The sequence below is a fragment of the Orbicella franksi genome, chromosome 1, assembly GCF_964199315.1.
Source record: "Orbicella franksi chromosome 1, jaOrbFran1.1, whole genome shotgun sequence".
Taxonomy (NCBI): domain Eukaryota; kingdom Metazoa; phylum Cnidaria; class Anthozoa; order Scleractinia; family Merulinidae; genus Orbicella; species Orbicella franksi.
Genome location: NC_138145.1, coordinates 3,534,581 through 3,549,141, shown reverse-complemented (window position 1 = coordinate 3,549,141; position 14,561 = coordinate 3,534,581). Strand labels below are relative to the sequence as shown.

Below are 14,561 nucleotides of genomic sequence, written 5' to 3'. Positions count from 1 at the left end.
TAGAGGAACTGACTGCTGCACTGCTTAGCCCAGCATTCTGCGAGCAATGAGACCCCGTTTGAGTTTATTGAAACTAACAGAAGTTCACATAATAATAACATGCCTGCTGCCACTCAAGAAAAAACCCCTTTCTAGAGAAAACCTGAACCCTCCCGAATGCAGAGCCAGGCACTTGAAAAATACATCGAAGGTGAGGGGTGACAAATCCAACAACTGTAAGATAACAAAATAAATCAAAACGACATCAATAAAAAATCTCGAAACGAAAGCAAGTTGGCAGCGAATGCATGGAATGGCTCAACTCAGCAAAATCCCGCCCTTATAGGACTTGCGTACCATAGAAACTGTCAAAAACCGGCGAACCGTGAAAACAACGATTTGCTGGTATTCTTCGAACCGCAGCAAATAACAAGTTTCCCCTATTCCCTCTAATAGACAACAAATCAAACACAACTTGTTGGCGCGCGCCGCAATTCCGACCTGTAACGTAATATTTCATAGAAAATTTGTGTTACATTCATTTGACGTCATTGTTTTATCAAAAGATCTTTCTAGTTTATATTTTCAGAGTACATAATCCTGTAATTTTGGTTAGAAATGCCGTTTTTGAGCGTCAGATCACTCAGAAAGCGTGCCGGGTTGTGACGTCAAAATCTCAGGTTACTATGAAACTGCATCTCGTTGCTAGGGAACTGTGACGGTGCGTTTTATTCGAATTTGTGGGTATTTTCTGTCATTTTCTGTCGCGATTTTACTCTCTCGTCGTATTTGAAGTCGACAAAGACTCTGCTAAACGTTCGACCAAATGAAAGTGGGTTTTTTCCTCTTTTTGTTCTGTTTTGTTTTGTTTTATTAGCCGTAATCAAGAATTCATATTGCATGGTGACTCTAGGGAAGGTGAGGAGGAAGCCGTCCGGATCAGATGGTGAAACAGGGGTGGCTGGTACTCCAGGTAAGTTTATTTGACAGCACATTTATGTTAATTCAAGGTTGTTCTGTGTATTGTTATTATACATATGTTACTGAAATATCAAAAGTTAATTTTTGTTGTTATTGTTTGTACAGTTACTGCTGCTAGTTACTGTACTAGTTGCTGCTGCTGCTGCTCCACGTCAGTAGAATTTTTTGTTGTTTTTGGATGAATGATTGTACTTCCATGACATTATATATGATTTAGATGGCAAATATTATTTTTGTCGATATTATTATTATTATTATTATTATTATTATTATTTTATAGTGTTGAACATTTTTTCTGGCATTCTACAGATCCTGTCGATGCTGCGGCATTTTATCCTGCTGCTGTGGCAAGACCCTGTTCTCGAGTTCTCGAGACTTATTTTCTTGGTGTGCACACAAAGGATTACTCTCTTGCTCATTTCAGAGAGGAGATAGTAAGAGACCTGAATAATTGTTCAAGTAATCAGATCGAAATTTAGGTGTAGTGGTGGGCGGGGATGGGCTAGGGATGGGCGCGGCATGGGTGGGGGATAAGTTGGGGGTGAAGTGGGGCTTATTTTGCTTGTACCACACTTACATATCCACCCCAACATGGACAACCCCTCCCCCCCAAAAAAGTAGAAAATCTAAAAAAATTCCAAAAATGACAAAAATCTACATTGATTGTTATTGATTTCATAGATGTTGGGGATGAACTATGAAGTATTGTTATTTTGGCCATTAAACTACTTTGGAGGTGCAGGGGTGCTTAATTGTTTCTCCTTTTACACTACTTCCCTATCCACTCCCAGGTAGACACAACCACACCCGATAAATTGAAAAAAAAATTATTGGTTAATAATTAACAAGGTGGTTGTCAATAAAAAATTGAAATTTATTTTCTTTTTGTTCCTTTTTCATGAGATTTGGAGGATTTGCAGCCAATACATAGAAGAACATTTTCTCTTCTAACTTTTCTTCATATCCAGACATCTTGGTCAAATGTGATGTATCCTGAGAAAATATTTGCATAAATTATGCAAATTTATGCAAGTTACAATCATTTGTTAAAATCTTGTGAGTTCCTTTGGAGACAAAAAGCCCTGTCATTGCTCATTAAAATGATGTATTGCTTTCACTTCTCCTGTTAATAGGTTTGGAAATATTAACGAAAATACAAATGTGGTTAAATATGCCAGTTTTTTAATGGCTGAGAATGAGTTAATTTCTCTCAAGTAGTAAAGAAGGCAACACGCTTGATGACTATAACACAGTACAATTCCAATAACAGTCTCACACCTGACTTTAAATGAGCTTCGTTCGAAAAAAGAAATAATTTGGATGAACTCATTAACATACCGACCAAGGCTGAAGAAAGATCTATGATCCAAATTTCGTTTAGGACCCAAGGTCTGAACATAAAGAAAGGCACAATCCGGAATCCGCGCCAAAATTCACAGCTGATCCACGATCGACTGTGTTTTCAAAATCCGCCAATCCGCTCGATTTACCGCAAAATTCCACAATCCACGAGCTTTTTAAGACCAATCCGTCTATCCGAAAGCCTATTTACCCCCCTCGTTAACTAAAAGCATTTTTACTTCAGCTTAACAAAAGATCAAATTGATTAACTTTTAAAAAAATGCTGGACTTTTTCTTGTCAATGTTCTTTAGATTAAAAAGCAGGTTACTCGTCCAGAACTATTCCCATTTAAATTTTTGTTTTGGCTATTTGTTTATAATTTTAAGCCGTATTACGGTCCTCTGTCCTCTGCCTCAGGGTCGGCGTCTGCAAAAGATGAGAAGACTGGACATGAAACAAACAAAAGCAACAGCAGCAATAACAAACAACAACAACAACAGAGACGAAAAGGTGACAGGGATCCTTCCAATGTCAAACCTAGCTAAAAAAAAAGATTTATTCTCAAAAATTATTTCCTTTTTGCTTCGTATACTTTTAGCAATAAAACGTTGAACAACAACAACAACAAAATAAATGAATGAATAGATATGCGAAACATATCTCTGAAAGAAAGGCACTAAAATGATTAAGCTTGTAAACAGAAACAACAAACAGAAAATCGAATTAATACATGCATCATTACAACTATCAATTTGGGTATTTCAGTTGTTTTTGAGAAAATAAGTAAAAATAATTGATTCAGTCACCGGTAAGAAAAATACAGTTTTCCAAAGCCAAGAAACACGAGTGCTCTCGCCAAAACTTTACATACCCTCTGGTCTCCATTATCTTTATCCTTCGTTTATTTTGAATGAGACAGCAGCCATATATTCCATAAAAAAGCTCACAAGGGTTTGTTCCATCCGGACACTGATATTTCTCATCAGGAGATAAAACGTCGCCGGAGGTGTGGAGGAAACCAATTCTCTTCAATGACGTTTCTAGCTGTTGTGAAGGTATAATACTGCTAGCCTTTGGGTGTATACCAGCTATACCATCACGGCCAAGTTCGTCTGTATTATTAGCTAGCCGACTTGACCGGTAGCATCTGCGTCTTACAATGTCGCAAACAAATCCCCTAGGGCAACACGTTATATAATCGGGGCAGCAAGTAGCACCAGGGCCATAGCTACAACAACCATATCGTCCATGCTCTAAAGTGTATGGGCAACACCCATCACCTGCTGGGCATATGGTGCCATCTGGGCATCGCACCTGCAACTAAGTTATGGATGCCTTTTATAGCTCAATTCAACACAGATCTGATTTCAATGGATATTACACTTCAAAAATCCCAAAATCTTGTAACATGCTCTGTCGTTGAGCAATTCACTATTCACGCGCCAATTTTTCCTCCACAAATTCTCCAGCGACCTATTTTAAGCAACTTGTCTGCAAAATAAATGTAAAATGGAACAGCGAGTCTGCGTAACTGGTGTATTTGTGTGCGCTTTGAAGCGTTAATAGACGGAGCCTTAAAGAGGGGAGTGAATAGGGTATGCAAATCTGCCGGTCAGTGCCTTTTTTCCCCAAATCCGTCGATCCGCCAATATTTTTGTTCAAATCCGACACCAAAAACCACATCCGGAAACAGAAGTGTAAAAGTTCAAAGGTAAACTGGTAAATGTGAATGCCATTGTTAATTTCGCACAAATAATTAAGAAGGCAACATGCTTGATGACTTTAACAGTCAATAACACAGTACAATTCCAATAACAGTCTCACACGTGACTTTAAATGAGCTTTGTTCGGAAAAAGAAATAATTTGGATGAACTCATTAACATACCGACCAAGGCTGAAGGAAGATCTATGATCCAAATTTCGTTTAGGACCCAAGATCCGAACATCAAGACAGGCACAATCCGGAATCCGCACCAATATTCACAGCTGATCCACGATCCACTGTGTTTTTAAAATCCGCGAATGCGCTCGATTTACCGCAAAAATCCACAATCCGTGCGCTTTCTAAGGCCAAATCCGTCGATCCGAAGACCTAGTCACCCCCGCCCTCCTTAAATACGAGCCGTCAAATTGCGAGAGGTTTAATACGAGAAACTAAATAAAACAGAAGTAATCCAGAAATATAGCGAGGATATATTACATGGTCGCGCGGAAATAGGAAATTTCTCTTTGAGTGTTAAAGTATATTCACGAGTGAGCGCAGCGAACGCGTCAAATATTTTTCAACACGAGAAGAGAAACTGCGGGGGCAGCTTCAGTGAGAACTAGTTATATAAACACCAATGAAATAAGGAACCATTCAACTTTCCGCGCGAAGGGCGCGATTTATTATGTTACCATAGCAACGTGATCTTTTCTCTCGTAAAAATAACACGTTATTTTAATTTTCACGAATGAAGATATTATGTTTTCGCCCGAAACCTCACCTGGCATTTCATTGGTGTTTATATAATAAAATCATTTAATTTATCATATCTCTCAGTTAGTGCCCGCACTGAGATAGGTCAATTTAACGAGCCGTAATCTACTGTATAACCCGCTAAAATTTTAAGCTGTTTTTGTTGCCAAAACTTTTCGGCATTTATCGCCAGGTGTTCTCAAGTTTTATAAGAAGTGAAAGTTAAAAACTTTCTGTTACCTCAATTTCAGCTTTTTGAAAAACTCCCTCGTGCATATTAATTCCAAATTGAACTCGAAACCGTATGATTACCTACACAAATTGTGTATTAAAACTTAAACAACTTAAGAGTCACTTATCAATTATTCCTGATCGACTTGTTTTGCTTTTGACGAGCGTCAGAAATTTGAAACCGTCCTGCGTGAAAAGAAATCGTTTCCAAACCCGGCAGACACAGAGTAGAGATATAACAGTATGTTACAAATCTCGTCTTCTCGGTCTGTTCTAAAAGTTACGGATCCTCGTTTTTACCAATTTGTGGCCTGCGCGCTTCGCGCTTGGGTCATAAATCGCTGGTAAAAAAAAAATCGGTCCGTAACTTGCAGTGCGGCCCTCGACCTCGGCTAGTGAGAGTTTTTTCTTATTAAAATAAGATGTGAAGTGATTTTAATTCAATACTGAATCAATAATATACATACATCATTTGGTTGTGACTCTAGGTGCGGTTCTGAGATTGTCGTCTCTTTGGTTTCCTCCGCATAGGAGAAGGTCACGTAAATGCATAGCAGTGTGACGACTAGAAGACCGAAGCGCTCCATCTACACACACAAGAAAACGTATAAGTATTATTAATCACAGACAACTGACATTTCCTGTCCAAGCTGGGACATTGATAATGTCGTCTGCAACAATGAGACTGTGTTAAAAACCAGAGCGAAAGCCCGGGAGATTCCGTTAACATAGGAATAATGGAATACTAACAGGAACAATATCGTAGAAACTAACAAAATACAGTCAGTCGAAATTTTCTTAAGATAAAGAAAAAAAACCGCCACTACCCACGGGCATTTTGTACTCTCCCCAGTTTCGCTCGCATCAAGAGACCAACATGGCGGCCCATCGAACTCAAGGATCGACATCTACGATCTCACGGAAAAATAGGGGACTGTGAACAGTCTACAAGAAAGATCTTCCGGCATTTCCTGCACGCGAATTTTTTCATGTTCATATTATTTTTTTTTTGTTTGTATAGGTAATCATACGGTTTTTTTCGTTCAATTTGGAATAAATTGGCACTTGTGAGTTTTTCAAAAACTGAAAAACTCACTCGTGCAAATTAATTCCAAATTGGACTTGTTACCGTATGATTACCTATACAAACAAAAAAAAAATAACCAAAACTGAAACCAATCAGCTTCCAAAAACACAAATCAATTTACCAAAACACAAATTAATTTCAAAACCCCAATAAACTCTTAAAGCCAAAACCAATTCTTTTAAAACGCAAATCAATTTCAGTTGCATGAGATTATCTTAAATAAAAATCACGTTATCAGGCGAATATATAATAGCCTAGCCTGCGAACAGGCTCCCAGGGAACTCAAACGATCATAAAGGCGGGAAAAAAATTCACGAGCGAAGCTGCGTGAAATAAAGAATCCGCGAGCGAAGCTCTCCCTCGTCACCAGATTGCTCTCGGCCCCCCCCTCTCCACCCCCCCCCCTCCCCAACGCCCCGCCCCCTTCTCCTACCCCCACTCGCCCTTTACCTAGCCCACACTCGGCTCGCATAAACCCAACCAGTTTCGCGCTTGTCCGCTCGCCGAATTTCTTCCGTCTTCGCCGGGAGCCTGTTCGCAGGCTAGGCGAATAAACGAGCGCATTCCGAGAACATGGTATTTTTTTTTCAATCAGCGGACTAGGTAAAGAGGCCCGCTGGTCTTAAACTCTTGAAAAAGAACCGTGACCTGTATTTTTCATTAAATCATTTTGTTGCACAAAATTGGAGGAAAAAAAATACATCGATTAAAAAAAAGATATAGCTGAAAGAGCGCACGAAGCAAATTTTGACCCTCAAAGTCACTACTCCAAAAACGTTTTGATACAATGTCATTTAAAATTGCGCATCGCGACTTTCTACCTATCGAGTTTTTTCAATTGTAAAAATAAAACAACCCTTGCTTCCAGCTACCGCAAAATGTACCGTGGACCAATGAAATGACGCACATTAGTAATGCCAGTACAGGAATAAGTGGGGTAAGTTTCGCCCATCATATTTCTTAAACAAGAGCGATTAACATTTAAAGGAAAGTTATCAAAAATTTTTCGAAAACTATTTTGTCTGAAGAACAGCTTGTTTTGACTTCCAAAACTCCATTCTATATTCGATAATTCAAATTTTGAGTTAGCTCTTGGCAATCGGTAAAAAAAATATGTATAGAAGAGCGGAACAATTTCAAATCTTGACACACGAATTTTCAATTGACAAGAAACCAAACAAAGTGCAGTGACTCGCTCGTTTTTGTCACAGGGAAACTCAGTTACAAAGAATTACGAATCAAATCTCTTTGTCTTAAAAAAATGCTTACGAGCACATTTGTCTCGGTGCGCACATCTAATGAGATTTCGTAAACCAAAAAACATCTCACGCTCACATGGGAGCATTTTTATTACACGCAGGTGCGTATATTGACGTGCAGTTTGCGTATTGTTACTTGACGTGCTTAGACCAGCGCGTGTAATGCTGCGGTACATACGAGCAGTAATGATGGCCCGGCAGCCGAACGAAAAACTTCTGAAAAATTTTTTAAAACTTTTTGAGAGTGAGAGTATCAGATGTTGCTTACAAATTTCAAGCGAATTAAAAAATTAAAAAGCAAAACAAAACCAAAAACGTTCATATGCAGGAGCCATTATGATTACGCCAGGGTCTCAATCAGGCGAGGTAAGATGTCTTGTTTCCAATGTAAATTTGGCCAGAAAGTCAAATTCCCACACCCTGAAACGTCCTTTCATGAATATAATAATTGGGTCTACTGATTGTTGTCTCTTTTGTGTAATTTTTAAAATGGCTTTAATGGATTTGTGTTGTTTGGCAATATAATTAGATCAGTTTCAATTAATTTCCAAAAACACAAATTAATTTCAAAAACCAAAATAATTTCTCAAACCAATTTCGTAAAAATTTAAGCCAACTTCTTAAAAGACAAATCAAAACGGACTGGGCGCTGTCTCCATCAATACCAGAAAGACATAGAGAGACACTTATCCCCAGGATTTTTGCCGATAACGCGGTTGTGAAAAGGATACGGTCTACGCAAAAAAAAAAAAAAACAGAAAAAAAGAAAAAAAGAAACTGTTAACGCCGCGCTGTTTTAAGCGTAATCCCTCCAACAAGTTAACGCAGTCGAGGGTTTGCTTAACTTTCGAGAATCTTTTACGAGTTCCAAAATTCCGACTTGCTTCAACACGCTTTCATGAATCGTTCCTATGAAACTCGTGACAGTGACAATCAACTGATATTCATTTCGTTTTCACTGTTTTGTATTTTTTTTTTTTAGATCACTGACTGATGGTGCTTTATCTATTGCTAAATTGTCTGATCATTAACGTGCTATTAACATGGTAGGTGTTAAGTAAGCGCTACTGAAAAGCCAATATTTCCTTGGCATACCCCGCCAAAGACCTATACATACTTTTGCCATGCAAAACTGTACATAGGATTGACTTCATGAGAATAGGAAATTAAACACAAGCTAATACTCGATCGTCATGCGTGCGTATCACACGTACAGCGGAATTCCTCAGGTGATATATCACGGGTGATTAACAAAATAATAATCCCTTGTCAATGGACTACCCCGATGGACCAGTTTACCTTAAACACGACTAAACTTTGGAGATTTTTGTTTTTTGCTAAGTACAGTAAAGACCTCGAAATTTAATCAATTATTTTGAAAATTCAGTTTTTTTCTTCGAAAAATAGGTCGTAGTCATGCTACTTCCCTCAATATCAATGTCTGTCCGCCGGTCAAAAGTTCAAAATTTACGATCAATGCAATGTGAATTGTTTTTGAGATCATTTAACCGATTAATCGATAAAATAAATGGTATAACTGATAGCTCTCTGTGCTTTCTTAATTTTGACGCTTCGTCTCTCTGTTCAGGAAAGTTCAAAGCCGTGGTATTATTTATCGCAATTAGCCGAACAATCACCTTTTACGGAGAAGGGCTGGAGGAAATCCAAGAGAGAGTGAGCGGAATGCCTCTCATTAAATATCCAGCTGTTGAAGTGAGCAATGCTGCTCTAGTAATCTTTCAGTCAGTACATAAATAACCCTTCAGTTGGCTGAAACACCGAGAGAGCTATTTCAGTATTGATATCCTCTCCAGTTACTACATGTACAATTTGCTAGGATTCATAGGTTTAAGATGCTTGTTTAAACCAAATATCTATCTTCAGGATATGATGTAACCATATATTTAATAACGTCCTCACCCGCTCTTCTCAAACAAAACAACGCTATTAGAATGCAAACTTCTCGGCAGCAGTTCTACGATGAAAAGGTAAAAAAAATAAAAAGAACAGAGCAAATAGAGAAGAGTGGCTTACCGTGTGTGGCTTCTACTAGATTTGGTGGCAGTAGAATCGAATTCGTCAGTGGAAGGAAGGAAAAAGTCAATTTTGCACCACTAATAAACCTCTTAACCGCCTGTGACCAAAGGATGCTCCCAATCCGTCAAATGACATATACAACTTTTGACATGCAATATATTGATCTTTAACGAACTCATGAGAATTGTAACTGACAAGCTAATAATCGCACACCGTGCGTGATTGTCATATGCAACAAGGCAGCGGCATGTTATCACGTGATATATTATTGTGTACTTTCGATGGTACACTACCAATCATGGACTTATTAAAGATCATGTGAATTGTTGTGAAGTGTGTTGACTAAATGTGGTTCAAGGTTTTGCAAGGTTACACGATTTAATTGGGTCTATTGATTGTTGTCTCTTTTGTCTAATTTTTAAAATGGCTATTATGGATTTGTGTTGTTTCGTAATATAATTAGATCAGTTTCAATTACTTTCCAAAAACACAAATTAATTTCAAAAACCAAAATAATTTCTCAAAACTCAAACCAATTTTGTAAAAATCGAAACCAATTTCTTAAAACACAAATCAAAACGGACTGGGCGCTGTCTCCATCAATACAAGAAAGACATAGAAAGACACTTATCCCCAGGATTTTTGCCGATAACGCGGTAGTGAAAAGGATACGGTCTACGCAAAAAAAAAAAAACTGTTAACGCCGCGCTGTTTGAAGCGTAACCACCTCCAACAAGTTAACGCAGTCGAGGGTTTGCTTAACTTTCGAGAATCTTTTACGAGTTCCAAAATTCCGACTTGCTTAAACACGCTTTCATGAATCCTTCATATGAAACTCGTGTCAGTGACAATCAACTGATATTCATTTCGTTTTCACTGTTTTGTATTTTTTTTAAATCACTGTCTGATGGTGCTTTTTCTATTGCTAACTTGTCTGATCATTAACGTGCTATTAACATGGTAGGTGTTAAGTAAGCGCTACTGAAAAGCCAATATTTCCTTGGCATACCCCGCCAAAGACCTATACATACTTTTGCCATGCAAAACTGTACATAGGATTGACTTCATGAGAATAGGAAATTAAACACAAGCTAATACTCGATCGTCATGCGTGCGTTCACACGTACAGCGGAATTCCTCAGGTGATATATCACGGGTGATTAGCAAAACACTAATCCCTTGTCAATGAACTACCCCGATGGAGCATTTTACCTTAAACAGGACTTGTTTTTTGCCAAGTACAACAGACACCTCGAAATTTAATCAATTATTTTGAAAATTCAAAGTTTTTTTCTTCGAAAAATAGGTCTTAGTCATGCTACTTCCCTCAATATCAATGTCTGTCCACCGGTCAAAAGTTGAAAATTTACGATCAATGCAACGTGAATTATTTTTGAGATCATTTAATCGATTGATCAATAAAATAAATGGTATAATTGATAGCTTTCTGTGCTTTATTAATCCTCTTTTAAGTTCCGTCTTCCTATTCAGGAACGTTCAAAAGGCATGGGAATATCTATGATGGCAATTAACCGAACAATTACCTATTATGGGGGAGGGCTGGGGGAAATCCGAGAGAGAGGGAGCGGAATGCCTCTCATTAAATATCCAGCTGTTGAAATGAGCAATGCTGCTCTAGTAATCTTTCAGTCAGTACATAAAAAACCCTTCAATTGGCTGAAACACCGAGAGAGCTAGTTACTACATGTACAATTTGCTAGGATTCATAGGTTTAAGATGCTTGTTTAAACTAAATACCTATCATCAGGATATGATGTAACCATATATTTAATAACGTCCTCACTCGCTCTTCTCAAACAAAGCAACGCTATTAGAATGCAAACCTCTCGGCATCAATAAGTTCGATGAAAAAAGTAAAAAATAAAAAGAACAGAGCAAATCATGTAGAGAAGAGTAGCTTACCGTGGGTGGCTTCTACTAGATTTGGTAGCAGTAGATAGAAGTAGAATCGAATTTGTCAGTCAGGGAGGGAAGGAAAAAGTCAATTTTGCACCACTAGTAAAACTCTTGACCGCCCGTGACCAGAGGATGCTCCCAATCCGCCGAATGACTTATACAACTTTTGACACGCAATATATTGATTTTTAGCGGACTCATGAGAATCACTATGCGTGATTGTCATACGCAACAAGGCAGCGGCATTTTATTACGTGATCAGGGACGTACCTAGGATTTTTTGTCTGCGGGGGCAAAAAATCCTTTCAGTGAATTAGTCAGTTTTCTTGAGATTTGGGACCAGTATAGCTACAAGAAATAGCCCAGCAAAATCAAACACTATGTTAGAAAAAAAAAGATTTAGTTTTCCTGGCGGGGGCAACAAACCTATTTTGTAGAACAAAAATCAAATGGGACTGGGCGCTATCTCCTTTGCGGGTGTCCTTCGCAAAAAAACAAATGTCAACGCCATGTTTGAAGCGTAACTTCCTCAAACAATTAAACAAACCCGACAGGTATGAAAACGAACAAGAAAACTTGCGAAGTCCCCATGCACTTCAACCGAACTACACACGTGCTCTTGGACTTCACATTTCAATGTGATGTGAAGTTTATATGAAGCCACACATTTCACTCCTCACGGGATGATATGAACTCAATTAATTGACCTCGCTCCCAATGTGTGGCTTCATAGCTCAGTTGGTAGAGCATCGCACCGGTATCGCGGAGGTCACGGGTTCGAATCCCGTTGAAGCCCTGATTTTTTCAGGCTTCTTCTTTCCAATTGCTTAAATTGGAAAATTAACTGCGATGATCATTCTTCACTTTCATCTACAACCGCAGTTCATATATGAATTATTTCATATAAACTTCACATCAGTTCACTCCTCACGGGATGATATGAACTCAATTAATTGACCTCGCTCCCAATGTGTGGCTTCATAGCTCAGTTGGTAGAGCATCGCACCGGTATCGCGGAGGTCACGGGTTCGAATCCCGTTGAAGCCCTGATTTTTTCAGGCTTCCTCTTTCCAATTGCTTAAATTGGAAAATTAACTGCGATGATCATTCTTCACTTTCATCTACAACCGCAGTTCATATATGAATTATTTCATATAAACTTCACATCATTTCACTCCTCACGGGATGATATGAACTCAATTAATTGACCTCGCTCCCAATGTGTGGCTTCATAACTCAGTTGGTAGAGCATCGCACCGGTATCGCGGAGGTCACGGGTTCGAATCCCGTTGAAGTCCTGATTTTTTCAGGCTTCTTCTTTCCAATTGCTTAAATTGGAAAATTAACTGCGATGATCATTCTTCACTTTCATCTACAACCGCAGTTCATATATGAATTATTTCATATAAACTTCACATCAGTTCACTCCTCACGGGATGATATGAACTCAATTAATTGACCTCGCTCCCAATGTGTGGCTTCATAGCTCAGTTGGTAGAGCATCGCACCGGTATCGCGGAGGTCACGGGTTCGAATCCCGTTGAAGCCCTGATTTTTTCAGGCTTCTTCTTTCCAATTGCTTAAATTGGAAAATTAACTGCGATGATCATTCTTCACTTACATTTCAATGTATTGACCAAATCCAAACTAACACGTCCGGAAACACTGAAAAGTTACTAATCACGAAAGAAGCATGTGGACTGCGCAGTTATTTTGCCTTTCACCTTTCGGGCTAAACAAAAGACAAGAATTTCATTCAAAGAATCGCACCATTATACTTAATTTTAGCAGAGTTTGAGCTTTTAACAATGAATTTTTTAAGTAGTCGTTATTTACGTACTAATTAATTATACTCACGGCGACTTCACAAGATTTCTTGTTATCATGGATATTTTATGGTTTCTAAATCTCACTTTGTATTCTGTTGTTGCAGAGCTAATGTACTGATGTTAGCATTTCTGCAAGAGACCAAATAAATGACGTTTTTGGAATCTCAATTTAAAATGGGTCTAATAGCATAGGATTTACCCGTTTGAAGCTACTAAAATCTCTGGACTCGACAAAATAATTTCTACACAAATCACATCTATTTTTATCACATGTGATGCAATTTTGCTCGTGTCTCCCAAAATAATTCAATAACCGAATCGGCGGTCACGTAAGCTTCAGGTCAGTCCATCTTTTCTGTGTTGGTGATTTACGTTTAACTTTTTGTGCTGGAAGCATCATTAGATATTTTAATTGCACTGTAGTCAAAAGTAAGATTAGTTGTATGATTGTCTATAGGTCCCAGGACTGCGCACCTCCAGGCTGGTGAATCAAAGACTCTCTGAAAGTGGAAGATATGGCTCCAGTTATGGAGTTGTGCATTTTCGTGCGTGAAATGGGATTAAAACCTCATCCTCGCCACCCTTTTTACAAAGCAGAGGAATTTTACAATTGCTTCTGCATCACAACTAGTTGATTTAATTCCATATACAAAAGCCTTGATTCATTCTTTTCATGGTGATAACGCACTTAGCAGTTCCTAACGTTACTAGCCTAAAGAGTTAAGCTGAGATTTCATTCGCCTTAAATATAATGTTTCTTGCAACATTCCAAGTTAGCGCCTTGTGCTATTTCATCTCCCGAAAGAATAAATGCTGGTTCTCCTAAACTAAATGTTTCAAGCCTACGGATATTGCATCTTAGTCAGTGGTTTGCGATATTGCCTGATAACTTGGTTAAAACTTGCCGTAACAAAGTCACGTTACAACTGTCGAACCAAGTCGAGTAGTCATCGCAAACTACTAATTATCTGCAACTGATGTACGCTCAACAACAGTGCATTTTACATGACAAAGGCTGTTACTTGCTTCAGCTAAGTCCTGGATCAAGTCTGGATGCATGTCTTGCCAGCCAGCCAATCTTGGACGCACATAAACTGTCTTTACTATTGTTCGATTCACATCGAATCCTTGAAGTAGTACTTTCCTTGGTAGTACAGCGCTTTTGCGTCTTTACTGCTCATTAGTGCGGTCTCATTTTTGTTTTTGCTCTCAGTTATGGGCCCCTCAGTCAATTATCAGCAATTTATTACTTGTAGAGAACATACAAAGGAGAGCTACTCGTTTTATATTAAGAAATAGTCACCTATGTTATAAGGTTCGTGTAATCAAGCTTAAGTTATTACCGCTTAATTACTGGTTAGAATATCTCGACTTAGTTTTCTATTTTAAGAGCCGTCATGGGCATATAGATTTCACTCGTGAATTTAGTTATTATTTTCC

General features: G+C 38.4%; 1 protein-coding gene across 2 annotated transcripts; it reads right to left on the bottom strand.

The window, feature by feature from the left end:
* Positions 1-639: 639 nt before the first annotated feature.
* Positions 640-11,889, bottom strand: LOC145485753 (progranulin-like). 2 transcript variants are annotated; one of them, XM_081464385.1, is made up of 4 exons: positions 11,299-11,889; positions 5,460-5,579; positions 3,174-3,622; positions 640-2,728 (listed from the first exon to the last, which is right to left on the bottom strand). In XM_081464385.1, the coding sequence occupies exons 2-4, from the start codon at positions 5,577-5,579 to the stop codon at positions 2,716-2,718; spliced, it is 582 nt and encodes a 193-aa protein (XP_081320511.1). In that variant the 5' UTR covers positions 11,299-11,889; the 3' UTR covers positions 640-2,715. The 2 variants fall into 2 exon arrangements, with proteins under 2 accessions (XP_081320511.1, XP_081320502.1); XM_081464376.1 differs by lacking the exon at positions 11,299-11,889 and adding an exon at positions 9,373-9,618.
* Between the last annotated feature and the right edge of the window lie 2,672 nt (positions 11,890-14,561).